Raw genomic sequence first — 15,772 nt, 5'->3', positions numbered from 1 at the left:
GGTCTTGATGTGTTATTGTTGTAATATTCTGCTTGAGAAATTGAAATTATTTTTCTGGTGGTTTTTGCCAAACATTTTACAAGCTCACTACCAGAGCAACATGGTACAGTAAGTAACTTGACAGCTTTCTTAAAGCTGTCTACCAGGTCCAGTCCATTTTTAAGGGGCACATGCCTGGTCTTTGAAGCAAGTGGCCACTGTTAAGGTCTTAGGGCCTCTAGACTACTGACAGGTTATAATTTCAACCTGAGTCACACATTGTGTATTTGCTTTTGCTGGTCTTTTTCTCCTTTTTATCTGAGGTTCTGTTGTTACAGAAACTATGATGTACAGGTAGCCACATATAAAGGTTTCAGATCCCTGTGTTCCTGTCTCCTCCCCTAAAGTCTGCTGAGCTAGGAAACACCTACCTCTCAGGTCGTCCGGGAAGCATCCCTGGGGCCTCACCCAGGGCACTCAGCAAACACAGCGGCACTTTGTGGGGCCTTGAGTTAACTAGGCAGGTTCTCCTCACAGATGGCACGCTCACATTGGCATGAAACGCCAGGCTTCCAATCTGGCTCTGGTGAAGGGCCCCAAGGGTGGGAAGCAGGATGAGCCAGAGAGGTAATTCCAGCAGACTCTCGAAGTGCCCGCTTGACAGTGAACCTGTCTTTGTGGGTGGCATTCAGGAAAATGTGAAAGGACACCTCTTGATTATATTGGACAGCAGCGGCCGATCAAGATGGCAGGCAGGGGCAAGAGTTTGTTTTTGTTACCTTTGCCCCTTACCCTAGATAATTCACAATTACCAAAGTGCATATTTACAGCTGAAGCGAGGAAAGCTGTGACTAAGAGAAGGGACCAGTGACTGTCAGTAGCTGTCAAAGTGGCTTTTGGTGAAAATGCCCACTTTGGTGATCATGTAAACCAGGTGGTCGTGGTGATATTGCTGGTAGCAATCTTAGCAAACAGTGGAACAGCAGATAATGAATTTGAAATGAATAGAAGTACTTTTGGAAGTTGCAGAAACTAAAGTGACGTTGACCAACACTATCATCAGTCTTTGAACTGGTCCCTTGAAGGAAGGAAAATTTGTAATCGTGAACACCATCCCTGCCATGATGGCAGCTGAAATTTTCTCAGAATCTGCAGCTGAGCTGACTGGGGCTCTGGTTCCAGGTACAACATCCGAGAACATGCAGGGAAACGTGTGGGTGTTCATAGACATTGAGCCCAGGAGCATTGGCGGCACTGTCCAGCTATGAAGAAACTAATTCTAAACAACGCTTTTCTGTGTAGAACGGAGAATCACCAGGAGTTATGTTTATAATAGGCTGCTTTTGTTTATGATCTTTGGGAGTTGGAAAGCATTACAACAAAGTGTTTAATACACATTTGTTTCATCCCTCTGCTGTTGACTACTATTTGTAATGGTCTCATTTTGAGTCTGAATTGAAAAATTGCTGTCTATCAGCTTTTCCTTAAAACTTTCTAACATCTCTGTGTCTTGTTAAATATATATTTCCCTTCAAAAGAGTAAGTTAAACTGAGCAGCTGCTGTTCAGACAGTTTGCTGCGCCTGTAAGTGGTAGGCTCTTCAGCCACCTAGCCATTTACAAACAGCAAAAAACACAGAAGATGCATATTCTGTAGGCATAATGCTTTTCTTCAGTGATTAAAGCTCTATTAATAGACATGTTAATCCTATGAAGTACTGTATTTCCACACAATTAAAATGTATTAGTGGAGAAAATATAAAAGGGATAGTGAAGTGCATTTATTCCTGTAGTAAATTAAGTCCTGATTAGCTGATTATCAAAACATTATCTGATTTACATTTCTATAGACTTCTGGCCGTATGAACAGGAAATTAATTTTGGAAGTAGGTTCAGTTAGGTTTAAAGTTCAACAAATGAGAAACCTCATTTCTGCTCATACTCTGCTCTCCATACAGGAGAACATGGAGCATTTGTTGATTTATCCAATGGATAAAATATTAACACTTGAAAACCAAGAAACCAAATGTATGGTAAAATAAGCCACTTGCATGTTTGTTTGGGTATTTATCATTTTTATCTAATCAACTCTCTAAAGTGATTGCTGTGAAAAGTGGTAAGATTTACTCTAACTTTATATTTATTTACTTAAACATTTGGCAAGCAAATGGCTGGATATGGTCATATAGCAGAAGCCTGCTCCCAGCACTCTACTTTCCCACTTCATTGAATTCGCCCTCTGTGGGCGTGTGCAGTCTGTCCTGGCAAGGGGCGGTAGGTCTGAACATTCTGGGCTGCTCTCCTAACACCGGGGGCAACAACTGCTCTATCAGAGGTCGTATCGTAAAGTGGGTTTAGTCTAGCTGAGACATAATCTTACTGCCTTCCTAAGCTTAAAAAGTGCATCCTGTCCTGTCATGGTGACGACAACTCACCCTAGTAAGGTTTTAAGGTGAACAGAAACTTGCATTATGCCCTTTGACACAGCCCCATGCACGGGGTGGGGGTGGGGGTGGGGGGATTCCCTTTCCCATCGAATGTAGCTTATTTATTTATTTACTTGAGATGAATCCTTGTTGCCTCAAGAGTTTTCCCCCCTCAGAGATAATAGCAGTGGCTCTCGATGGATCCATTTGTTGCCGTGGTGATGTGCCCACTCCTTTTGTTGGCTCGTCTCTACTTCAGTAAGCCCCTTCCTGTCACCAGCCCGGTGAAAATGTCTGCAAGTTCTTCAGAGCTAATAAACAGCATACATCATTCCTTTCAACTGATCACTAGAGCGGGGCCTCGTGAGTGAGTGTGGAGCATGAATCGTACAGCTGCACTAATGGAACTCTGAAGAATGAGCCCCTGAGTCAGCAGCATGAGTGCATAAGAGGGCCATGACCTCTTCCCCCTTGTCCCAGACTCAAAGTGCTGGGACGCAGAAAGGACCACAAATAGCTGTACCTTGTTTGCACATTAGGGTATTAATCCAGCTGGGTAGCCATTATTGGTTTCAAAACAGTATTTAGAGCCATCCTAGTAGCTCAGAATGGTATTTTTGAAGATAGCCCAGTTGACTAAAATTGTCCTGTGTTGGTTTTGTCTTCTCCTCCTCCCCCAGGAATGAGATGGAAAGGCACTTCGTGGAGCTACTTCAGTTTAATATTAATGTTCCTTTCAGTGTGTATGCCAAATACTACTTTGACCTTCGCTCCTTAGCAGATGACAACAACCTGAATGTTCTATTCACTCCTCTTAGCAAAGAAAGAGCACAGAACTTAGAGGTAAGGCTGTGAAATCACTAACTGGGGTTTTCTGTCAGCCACCGAAGCCACACCTGTAGCTAAATTATATTAAGCAGTGATTAGGAAAATGGAAAGCTGTTAACAGTTTGAAGAGCTTATTGACCCGTTGGCATCATATTTCCTGTGTCTTTTATGGTTTATACAGGGATCCCACATTATAAAAAAAAAAAATTGTCTCTTCTGTAACCATAATTCAGAATACTTTCAATCATATTTAATCTGTTCTTAATGGTTTTCCATTTGAACCTCTACACTTACATATAACCGTACATGAATAATTTCTTAAAATTGTATCCCTAATCAGATGTACCTACAGAATCTACTTACCACTCTTAACTGTCTGTTTTTTTTTTAATAATTGATGTTTTGGACTATTTCTACTGTCTTGATATTTTTAATAAATAAATAAATGTATTTATTTATTTATGGCTGCATTGGGTCTTCGCTGCTGCACGCGGGCTTTCTCTAGCTGCGGCGGGCGGGGGCTGCTCTTCATTGCGGTGCGCAGGCTTCTCATTGCAGTGGCTGCCCTTGTTGCAGAGCACGGGCTCTAGAGCGCAGGGTCAGTAGTTGTGGCGCACGGGCTTAGTTGCTCCTCGGCATGTGGGATCTTCCCGGACCAGGGCCCAAATCCGTGTCCCCTGCATTGGCAGGCGGATTCTTAACCACTGCGCCAGCAGGGAATTCCCTCTTAACTGTTTTTTACTCAGCTTGCAGTTCGTGTGTGTGTGTGTGTGTGTGTATGTGTGTGTGTGTGTGTGTGTGTGTGTGTATCACAGTTCAGTCCCATGAGTTTATTAGACAAAGCATCCGTGGCTAACCTGAGAGACCTATACTTGGAAGGTATAATGTGGATTCAGATACTGGATGTAGAAAGTACATGAGTTTTTAATATAAATGGTAACGTACATGGAACAACGTAATACTTATGGCTTATGATTTTTGGTGGGTATACAGCAAAATTCACAACTGAAATGAACACATTTAAAATTGATACTTTCTGTGGTACCTTGGTGGTACTTTAGAATAAGATGTTTTTCTACCATAATTTATGTGCAAGTGAAATAGCACCTTTCAGCGCTTGTCATTAGACCTCTCCTACCTTCAGCACATACCTACCTGATTAAAATTTTCTTAGAGTATGTAATAACTAATGAAAACTGAAGAGAAGTTGAATAGCTGAGTAAACACTGATTTTGCCCAAGTGTATGTCCATTACGTTTAAGGATCACGTGTGTAGGTAACAGATGATATTGCTATTAGGAGCCTATCATTAGGAAGCCAATTTTTAAGTAACTCTAAGTTATTAGGGCAAGTTACCCCTTGCCCCAGCAATCTAATCATAGCCCTTAAAGGTTATTACCTTAGGGAACTGTCAGTTAGTGTAGATATCAGCTATCCAAAGTAGCAGTAACTATGAACTTATCTAAACGAATGGAGATGTGTGGCTTATCAATGATGCTTTTTTTGTTTTTTTAAGGTCCGAACATTTTTTTCCCCCCTAATTATACCTATGTTCTACCTGATTGACTTTCCTAGGCCATTTCCAGATTGTGTGACGACAAATACAAAGACGTGTGTAGAGCTGCTATGAGAAGGTCTTTCAGCGCTGATCATTTCATTGGTATTCGGCGCTCCAATGCCATCCTCTCTTAAGGGAGAAGTGAGGGGTTGTAACATCATAAACCCCTCGAAACAAAGACTGGAGAAATATCACCTCTCCTGCTCAGAAACCAGCAAAGTTAGTATTTTCACCTTAAAGAAAGACATTGAATTCAAGAGACTCATGGACAAGCGAAGATTATGCTCATAGGAAAGAACGGGACCTCGTCAATGTAACACGCTCTTCTGTCCTTTTTATTGTAAACAGAGTTACAAAAACCACTCCAAAGCTAAAAGCTCCCAATCCACGCACAGATATCTGCTCCCAATCCACGCACAGATATCTGATAGCTGTGAGCTATGTGAGGTTTCTTAATTAATAGTTTAAATTTTTAGACTTTAAAGACACTAGCTATATAACTTCTATGTTTTTCTTACCTCACTGTCCCATACTGCTGCATATTCCTTTAGAATCAGTGCAGTATTACCATCAAAAAATGGGACTCCAAAAAAAAAAAAAAGTAAAAAAACAAAAAAAGAAAAAAAAACAAAAAAACAAAAAAAAAACAAAAAAGAAAAAAAAACAAAAAAAAACAAAAAAGAAAAAAAACACAAAAAAAAAAACAAAAAAAAAACATGGGACTCCTAACAACTCATAAAGCCAAACTTCGGAACAGACTGTTGTAGCATCGTTAGGTTTTGCAGGGTTCTTCCTCCCTACTATATCATTGAAGCTGCTAGTCATTATTGGCAATCAATTTAAACCAAAAAGCTGCTGAATAACACATGTCATCCAAATTCTTTGCAGGCAGTACTTATTAGCATATTAGCATGTTTGCGATCATAAACAGAGAAAGTAGGTTATTTCCTTCTATTGGGTCCGTGCTGCATTTCTTGTTAACTATAATGGTGCTTCTGATTTTGTGATGATTTTCCTCTTTGTTATGTACTTGTGTTAAAGGATATTTTCATAATTCCAGCCAACATGGTGGTCCAGTAATTAACAAGCCGGTGATGAAATAGAAGGTGTCCCAAAAGTCTTAGAACAATTTTAAGCTTTAATATAGTGTGCTTGGATACTCCAGAACAGTGTCGCAGAAGTATAAATGCTAGACTGGCAAAACATCACTTGAAACTTTAATCGAATTTCTTCTAAACTCATTTACTTTTGTACATTTTAAACATTAAGCTTTTATTTTTTTATTTTTTATTTTTTTAAATGAATTAATTTATTTAATGGCGTGTTGGGTCGTTTCTGTGTGAGGGCTTTCTCTAGTTGTGGCAAGCGGGGGCCACTCTTCATCGCGGTGCGCGGGCCTCTCACTGTCGCAGGCTCTCTTGTTGGGGACACAGGTTCGAGCCCTGGCTTGGGAAGGCCCGTGAGCCACAATTACTGAGCCTGCGCGTCTGGAGCCTGTGCTCCGCAACAAGAGAGGCCGCGATAATGAGAGGCCCGCGCACCGCGATGAAGAGTGGCCCCCGCTTGCCACAACTAGAGAAAGCCCTCGCACAGAAACGAAGACCCAACACAGCCATAAATAAATAAATACATAAATTTTAAAAAATAAAAAATAAAACAATAAACGCTTAACGTTTAAAATTTACAAAACTAAATGAGTTTAGAAGAAATTCGATTAAACTTTCAAATGATGTTTCGTAAGTTTGTGGCATTTATACTTCTACAAGTATCAAAGCTTAAAATTGCACTAAGACTTGAGGGGATACCTCCCCTCCTCTTTTTAAAATAGTCCTTTGCAAGGCTGGGCTGCTTACCTGCTTGATCACCTAAGTTTCTTTTTTCTAGATTTGGTGAAGGAATTATGAACAACAGTGTTAATTCACATGTAATAAATTGAAAAGAACTGGACCCTAGTAGTAGTGACAGGAGAGTAAGTGATACGAAACAGCTTTTCTATCCTGTGTGTTAACCTGGCTGTAGGTGTCTCACTTCAAGTTCTATGTAAGAGGAAACATATAAACCTTAGGAACCCTTACCTCAGGCTTTAAAAGGCAGGGAGGTCCAGTAATCAGTCTTTTTGGAGATTGGTAACGATGTCACCTAAACTTGAAATATTAAAAAAAAAAAAAAAAAAAAGTGTTCTCAACTATGTGAAATCTTTCTCCTCCTACCTTCTCAAATGTAATCCTAGGAATTTTGCCTGTAAACAAAGCATTTCTGGGCCAGAAGTACTTTCTCTCTTTATAGCAAGGCTTCACATTATACTGAGTGCTGCAGGTTCCATCATTTTTAAGGGACAGAGACATAAATGATAAATTATGGTATATAAAATACTACAATCTACCACCTCAAAAAATATTGTTTATGGAGTTTGGAGCTTGGAAATTCAAGTACTGATTGCAGTTTTATTTTGAAAAGAATGCTACAACTTATGTGGTTTTTCTTCCTCATGTTTATATTAAAAGAAAAGCTAATAAACTCTGTTTTAATTAAAATATATGGCTACTGTGTTTGTAACACTTCTCACTGTTCACATAACATTACAACTCTGCCTAACTCAAATGTTTTCAGTCAGCTCTGATAGTCGGGCCTTAAAGCATTTTCCAACTAACCATTCATAAGTTGTTTTGACCCCTGCCTTTAGTTAAGATGTAGACATTTATTTCTTCAGCTTACGCTCTTTTCAACCTGAAGATAATCTAGTCCACTTAAAATCACTGGCTACAGTGCTCAGTGGCATAATGCATTAGATGGCATTTTTGAATTGTTTGTTATGGTGCCAAGATGGAAATGCACATTGAAAGATAAAAGTAGGTAAATCCACAGAGAAAGGAATTACAGGAATACTGTAGAATCAGAACTTGTTGTTTGAGGGTTTCAAGCAATTGAACAGGAAAGAAAATGGAAGAACAGGAAGCAGTAGAATTGTGGTTGCTGTTAAGAGGGTGACTTTTAAACAAGCCACGTAATTTGACTTTAACATGCTATTTCACTTAACATTCAGTTGGAAATATACCAGATCTCTCAAGTTTCTTTTAGACCCTAGCCACTGCACTTGAGCAATATTCCATCAGTCCTGATAGTATTGCCGTAGTATTTCCTCCACCTTAGTTACCTTCCTAAGGTCACATCTTTAACTTTGTTCTTGTTAAGTTGCTGATGAGGAGAAATGATCTGATTTAGTACAGAAGGGAAAAAAAATCGATCACAAGTCACTGTTTATATCAATAGTTTGCACCGCGTAGTAATATGCCAGTTACTAAGCAGAAATGCTGACATATCTCGAGTGGTCGAAGGTTTGAAAAAAAAAAAATTGGGGGTAGGAACATTGGGCATGACTGTAGCTTCAAGAACAAGTTGGTAGAATAAGGGGAATCGCTAAAAATTGCTTTTCCCCTTCAGCTTTAATTCTAGAGGCAATACAGCCATTTTAATAAATGGGAAATTGAGGCAACTTAAGGTAAAAATTTAAACATCACAAAGTAGGTTCTCCAACAAATATGGGGCATGGAAACTAGTTATTAATAGGGTGGCAACTATGGCATGTTTTTCCAGATTTTTATACCGAGGAAGGGTTTGTTCCCTAAAGTAGTAAGACTATAAAAGAATATCTGACTACCTGAACTCAAATTTTATTTTTTCGCTTTTTAAGAAAAATTATTTTTCTCTATTGGAATACTGACATCTGTGCAATTTTAACTCTGGTATACCGTGAACTGAACTTTATTCTTTACAAGGAAAAGACAAAAGTTTGAAATGTATGTTTGAACCAAATTAAATTGCCATTTTTGTATGTTAAATTCATGTGGTTGACCCTAAGACAACTTCTTAGGGCCCAGTGTTTCTGGTTAAGAGAAATTTTTTCCACCCTGTATCAGATTCCATCATGACCCTATGCTTTCACATTTACTCCTAATGTACCCTGTATGCCCATTCTTGAAATTCAACAGCACTAAATCCTAGTTTTACAACAGGTCAAATTTCATTTCTTAGTTTTCCCATTCTATAAAATATACCATTCCTTGACTTTTGAAAAATGCTGAAGCCAGTATTTACTGGAAAACAATTCACTCTGTATTCAGGTTATGCAATGTTTTTGGAAATGTTTACCTATAGCGTGTAGGTTAGCTAAAATCTTTCATCACCCAAGACTTCTCTCTAACCACATGTAAAATGACTACGACTGTTCCCTCACCCAGAAGCCGCATTCTTGAGTATAGAGCTATTTGGTAAAGCACTTGACAGCTGATAGGGGCTCTCCCAGGGGTAAGTGCTAATTTCTATGCAGAATCTGTAGATTACACCCAGCATCTATCAAGTTAAGGATTAGATCACCTAAAATCTTAACTGTTAGCCACTCACCAGCCTGGCCAGCCTGACACCGTGCCAGCAAGAATACAAAAGATCTAGGAGCCCTTCAGAGACACCTGGTCCCTTGTACACAGGTGCAATCTGTTTGGCTTCTGAGGCAATTTCCACTAGTCCGTTTTAAATGGGTTTGGCAGATGAGATAACATGTACTTCATGTGAAAGAAATGTTATGAATACCAGTTTATGGTTTAGGATCGCTAACATGCAGAAAGAACCAGGAAAGTGAAGTAGTATAGAAATTAAGAGAAATCCAGAGTCAAATGAAAAGAGGTGAATGTTCTGTAAAGAAAAAAAAAAAAAAAAAAAAAGGAACAGGTTAGGTGATTACTTAACTGCTGTGAGGGCAGCTAAATAATTTGAATGTGATTAGAGAAAGTCAGTGACAGCCTCAGAACCTAAGGTCCTCAAGAATATGTCGATCTCTACTTCAAGACCTCAAATTACTCTGCTAGCTTTTTCTTACAACATCTATTCCTTCATCTTACTGTTCTCAATTCTACTGACCTTTACTTCTAGCTCCCCAGATGGTGGCCCTTTATCTCCTCACTGTGGGAACCGACTCTTCCAAACGCAGGGCATCAGTGTTTTGTCCACCTCCCACTGCCCTCTCTCAACAAGGTCATCTCAGCTTCACCCTTTGACTCTCTGCTCGTGTCCAATGTGGCAGTGCTTGATGTTGGTTACTACTATGAGCCATTTCTAAAACACTATCACCAGGTTCCAGGAAATACAGGATTTCTATGGCTCACGGGCTAACTGGCCCCTTGTAATCCCCTTTAATCAACTACTTGAGCCCTCCTGTGTTCCCACAAAGTAGTTGTTCCCAATTTGCTGCACTCACTCCCCTGATCTGCCCACATCCCTAGATGTATCTCCTCAGGCTAGGCAGCAACCCCACCTTCCAAACTCCAAAACTCATTTCATCTGGCATTAGGAATAGATGCCTCACTTCTTAAGGTAACCCCTCTCATCTAAGGGAGAGGATTCCATCCCAACTCTTCAAATCAAATTTCTATATCCAACACCCCCACCACCAGGATGGTGGTGAGGATGGGGCAATTTGACCTTCCTCAGCCCTTGACATGTCCTAGTGTTTCTCAAGATGTGGTCTCCAGACCACCTGCCTCTCATGGGCTGAAAGTCCCTGTAAGAAATGAAGCTTCTCTAAATGCAACGCGGAATCCTAGAACAGATAAAGAACATCAGTGGAAAATCTGGTGAAATCCAAATGAAGTCTGGAGTTAACAGTAGTGCGTTAATGTTGACTTCTTAGTTTAACAAATGTGCTATGATAATATGTTAATATTAGGGCAAAACGGATATATCTTTGCAACTTTTCTGTAAACCTAAAATCATTCTAAAAGTTTACTAAAACAGAACAAAAAGACCTAATTCTTGGATCCCAAATTCATCTCAATTCCTGGAGCTGAAGCCTGGGAATCTACATTTCTAATAGGAAGCCCAAATGATTCTTATGCAGACACAAATTTGAAAACTAGTCTCAATTCCCTTTCCATTCCATGCCTGAATGGCTGCTTCCTCCTTGTTTTACTTACCTTAACCTGATTTCATCTTTTAGATCCTCTCAACCCTAAAATATAAGTACTATCATTATCCCCCTTTCACAGATGAGAAAGTATAAGATGCAGTACACAAACGAAGTACTAAGAGCTTAAGTAATTTGTTCAGGATCAACAGCCCATGAATGATGGAGCTGGGAGTTGAATCCCTAATCAGTCTAGCTCCCAAATCTATGCACAGAACCATTCTACTTCCTCTCATTCTGTTGCACGTAAGAGCTCTGTAACTAAATCACTAAAAGAAGCATTATTACCTATTTCTCCAACTTCCTAAGTCCAACAGTGCCCCCCTTTTCCACTGGGGGGAATGAACAATGAGAAAGCATTGGGAAGATGTGCCAACTAGAGACCTGGACGGGTAAGGCACAGTGGCTCTTGCACCAGGATCCAGCTCAACTGCTGTATTCTCTGTTCTCCCAAATGCCCTAACATGTACCAATCTAATAATGCTCATAGTACTCACTTTGATGCTAAATTAATTATCTCAGGTTTACTAAGCATCTGTCCAGATTGTCAGGGAAGTGCCAACTCTAAATCAATTGACAGTTGGCCCTCCGTATCCACAGGTTCTGCATCAGTGGATTCAACCAACCATGGACTGAAAATACTTAGGGAAAAAAATTTCAGAAAGTTACAGAAAGCAAAACTTGAATTTGCTGCACACCACCAACCATTTGCATTATATTTACAACTACTTACTTAGGATTTGTATTTGGTGTTATAAGTAATCTAGACATGACTTAAAGTATAAAGGAGGGTGCGGGGGAAGATGGGAGGATTGTGCGTAGGTTATATGTAAATACTGCACCGTTTTCTATAAGGGACTTGAGCATCCATGGATTTTGGTATGGGGTGGCACGGGGGGGAGGGAGACTACTGGAACCAATGACCCACAAATACAGAGGGAGAACCATATATCCTCTTATCTTAGCTGGGTTCCCTGACTTGTATTTAGACCTTAATACAAAGTTGTGGATCTAACTGCTGAATGATGAAGTTTTGGGAGTTTCTGACTGCAAACCAGACACACACAACAACAGCAGCACTTCTATCCAAATTGCTTCAGTACAGAGTATAGATGGAGGGTTGATAAAATAGAACACAATCTCAGGTAATGTCTCTGTTCTTATGTGTATTTTCCTTCATTTCTTCAAGTGAATCATGAAACAATCACAGGATCAGCAGGAGAAACCTATGAAGTATATTCATTCAGGTAAAACATGTTTTCATTAGTTCTCCTTCTGGTGATTGGAATTTCTTTGATTTTATTATCAATAAAAACGTTGCCACTTATATTCAAAGTACATCCGAGAAATCTGATCATGAAGTTAGAATGCACATACCTCCTTCAGATACTCTTAGAAAACAGTGTCTCTCCATGAAAGCATGAGAAAACTACTTGTACAGCATCTTATTTGCTTTACCATTGCTTTAATGCACTTTAAAATTTAGCTACATTAATTGGGAACAAAGAAACAAAAATAGACATTTCTTTGTTTTTCATAAATAACTACTCTCCATATTTGATAAAAATCTCAAAGCATTATTTTAACTTCCCACAAGTATAATACATACAATTTTTTTTTTCTGAAATAATAAGGTCAGCAAATTAAGTATCTTGGCACTAATATAACCACATACAACTGCTATTCTACTGACTTCCAGGAACAAAACAAAAACAGAAAACTTCTTATCAAGATGCTCTGGGTTTCCTTTTGCTAGTGTTAGGGATCCGGAATTATAATCATCTGCCAGTAATAATTTTATAGATTCTAGTTGATTGTCTACAAATAAAATATCGCTGGCTCTGCTTTGTGAGTTCTGGATTTGACATGACACTAACAATACCGCATGGGACAGGCACTATACACACATGGAAATCAGGAAAAGTACTGAATGCCCTGGACTCGAACTACTGACTCAGTATGTGCCTCACTTGGCTCAGTAATAAATTCACCTGCACCAAACCCGTATCAAAAGTCACTAAATCTCTCATATATATAATATATATTATTTATATACACACCCACAACACATACACACTATACATACAGTTTGTAACAACATGAAGTAATATTGTCTTCAAATGATGTACCACAGACTGAAATAAATCCTGTAATTGTCATCAAGCTGCTAGAAGCTTTTGAGAGTTCTGAGCCAGGTTACTTAGTTACTTTCATCCTGCCTACCCTTCATTCACCCTGCTTTAATGTCTTGGTAGCTTTTTCTTTCAAAACCACCCTCCTCGACCCAGGCGTATTTCTTTCCCAGGATCCCTTGATCGGACTTTGGAGGCAAGAGAGGGCATGCAGGGGGAGCAGGAAATCCTCAGCCACTGTACCTCACACCTGCCTAGATTTGTGATGTTCTCTGTCCTGTTGGCCACATTCGGTGTTAGAAAGCAGTTATTCAAAGCTTTGTCCCTCCTACCCCCCTTGGTCTTTCTGTAGAGCACAAAAGTGAAAGAAGCCTCTTTAGCAGGGGTAGCAGTTCATTAAAATATACAACTACATTTCCTAGCTCTGGGGTTCCCATTCTGTACTTGAGACTGCAGGTCGCGGATGCTGTTATTAAGGTGCGGTGTGGGCTCCATGAGGTTTTCTCCTGGCAGCCGGTGTCGGGATTAGTGCAGCCCTAGCCCAGGAGGAAACGGCCTAATGAATACCAACTTGGAAACAGTGGTGTCAGCACGTTATTTAAGCTTGTACATTGCTCACAATTACACACAATACACACACAGGCTTATCACTGGAAATGACTACGAGAAAACATGACAAAGGTTTGCAAGGATAAACCAATAAGGCACCAAGAATACTTATTTTCAGCCAATTTAGACAACTTCAAAGTGTGAGGTTAATAATATAAATGAAAATGACTTCCTAAGTCTTATCAACTGTTTTACTGAGAGGTCACATATTAGTTCCTTCTAAATCTTTACCCCCTAATCTGTGATGGGAGACGTTGCTTACAATTGAACCATGAAAGGGACAGCCCAAAAGCTGTACATGTGAAACTAAACTGGGCCTTAAATCCTCACTAAAATCACAGAGCTGGCTGTGAAGAAGCTGCTAAATCACCCCACAACCTTCCAGTTTATAATTGTTTTCATGAGTGTGGATTGTTTGCCTAATAAAAATAAAAATCAGAAGAAAACAGCATATGAGATGGAAATAGGGGGCGACCATAAATAGATGGGCTTCTCTGCCCTGGGTAGCGGGAGGGGTGGCTGAGGTAAGACTTGAGGGAAGCAGGTGGGCTTCATCTTTGAGGGAAGGGAGGGGGAGAGCAGCGGTGAGAACAGAGGCTGAAAACAGAGGCAGCTCTGAGAGTTGGCCTGGACCTAGACCTCCAAATGCATTACCTGTATTGCCTTTCCTTGGCTTAGTATCCTTTGTCTTAACTGTCTTTTTTTTTTTTTTTTAAAGTAAATTGGTTGTTCTTTTTAGGTTTGGTATGTTGCCAAAATGAAAAATAGTTGTTTTAACAGGAAGAATTAAATCACTTCAACCACATCATCCCACAACTTTTAGATACATTCTGCATCATCTTTACACTCCTCCACAAAAAAAAAAAAAAAAAGGAAGAGGAAAACCCCAAATTAGGCACAATGACCTAAGGCAGCAGAATAATCTTTGTACTTTCTGGGAAGAAATGTTAACTGAGGGAAGAGGTCAAGGTGATCAGAAAAGTTCCTCATTTGAAAAACAAGAGAGGAACTGGCCCTCAGGCAGGGGATCTATTTCAAGGTTCTAAGAAGCTTCTGAACAAGTAGAGGAATTAGATGTGCAAAAAGTTCTGTAGCTCTGTGTACAAGGTTTTGTCGAATATACTGAAATTTTGATTCAGAGGATGAGTGTGTAAGAGCAGTGCATTTTTATAAACGTGAATAGCTTCTGAAAGTCCATGAAAACTATAACACCAGGCTTCTTTCCACCAGCAAAGTGCTTAAATACACTATGGAAACTATACACTTGTTTACTTAATATCCATAATGTAAAAACTGACCTGGGCTTAAATCTGACTTTTCCAACTTTGGTATAAATGAAGCGCAAATCCCTACACTTGCTGTTTTTCTAGGGAGACATCCTCTAATTTTAATTGTTTTTGCCATTTTAGCTTCTTAAATTTAGTCCCCACTCAGTCCTGGTCACTGGTATTCTGCTGGCCAATGCACTGTCACCCCCTTCCCCAGTAATGGCCTCACACTCTTCTTGAATGAATGGTTAAATAGATTAGGAAAGCAAACAGAATTTTTAACAGTAAAGTATGTATGCGTGGTGTGTGTACGTGTGTATTCATCAATACATAGACTTTAATATATAAATGAGGGAATGGTTCAACAGATTAGAAAAGCAAACAGAATTCTCTAACAGTAAAGTGTGTGCTCATCACTATATAGGCTTTCTCAGAAGAGGAGGAAGAGAAAAATATATTGAGGTGAGGCGGGGGGGAAACAGCTTTCCTTTTGCTACACTGATCCATGTTTTAAAAGCTTATGCAAGGGTGTTATGGGTCTCATTTGTTTTCAGAGGCCGCAGAGGGCAGTGTCTCGATGCTTTTGGAATATCTGGCTGTAATCTAGTCCAAAGTCCAGGGACACTTATTTTCCCCCATCGCTGCCAGTGTGTATTCACAGGACTGCATGGTGCGCGCCCGCCGCCGCGTCCCGCCCGCCGCTCTTCTCCTCCCCTGCAGGGGTATCCGCGCTCCAGCGGACTCCTGGGGGCGGTGGCGGTTCTCCCGGGATGCGCCGGGCTCCGCTCCCCCCCCCCCCCCCCGCGCTCTAGCACCCTTTGGCCCACCTCCGGCGGGTATTGAACTGCGCGCGGCGGCGGCGGCGCTGGCCGCAGTGGAGTCACGGCCTCGGGCTGACTGGCCTCTCCCGCCCAGCCTGGGTCACCTGCTTCTAATGCCCGCCGGGAGGCTCCGCCCCGGCCCCGCCCCTTACAAAGAGGGTTTGAATTGTTTCCCGCTCCCCCCACCCCTTCCTTC

General features: G+C 40.4%; 1 protein-coding gene across 1 annotated transcript in view; it reads left to right on the top strand.

Moving 5' to 3' along the window:
* The window catches only part of LOC309662628 (cyclin-Y-like protein 1), a 33,967-nt gene extending 28,733 nt beyond the window's left edge, over positions 1 to 5,234 (top strand). Inside the window, exons 9-10 of the mRNA XM_082465541.1 lie at positions 3,085 to 3,247; positions 4,808 to 5,234. Of these exons, the coding sequence (XP_082321667.1) occupies positions 3,085 to 3,247; positions 4,808 to 4,924 (280 nt within the window). The 3' untranslated portion in view covers positions 4,925 to 5,234. The remainder of the gene's footprint in view (positions 1 to 3,084; positions 3,248 to 4,807) is intronic.
* The last annotated feature ends 10,538 nt before the right edge of the window (positions 5,235 to 15,772 follow it).

Source organism: Balaenoptera physalus (assembly GCF_965194825.1).
Source record: "Balaenoptera physalus genome assembly, chromosome: 6".
Taxonomy (NCBI): Eukaryota; Metazoa; Chordata; class Mammalia; order Artiodactyla; family Balaenopteridae; genus Balaenoptera; species Balaenoptera physalus.
This window is presented reverse-complemented; position numbering and strand designations above follow the sequence as displayed.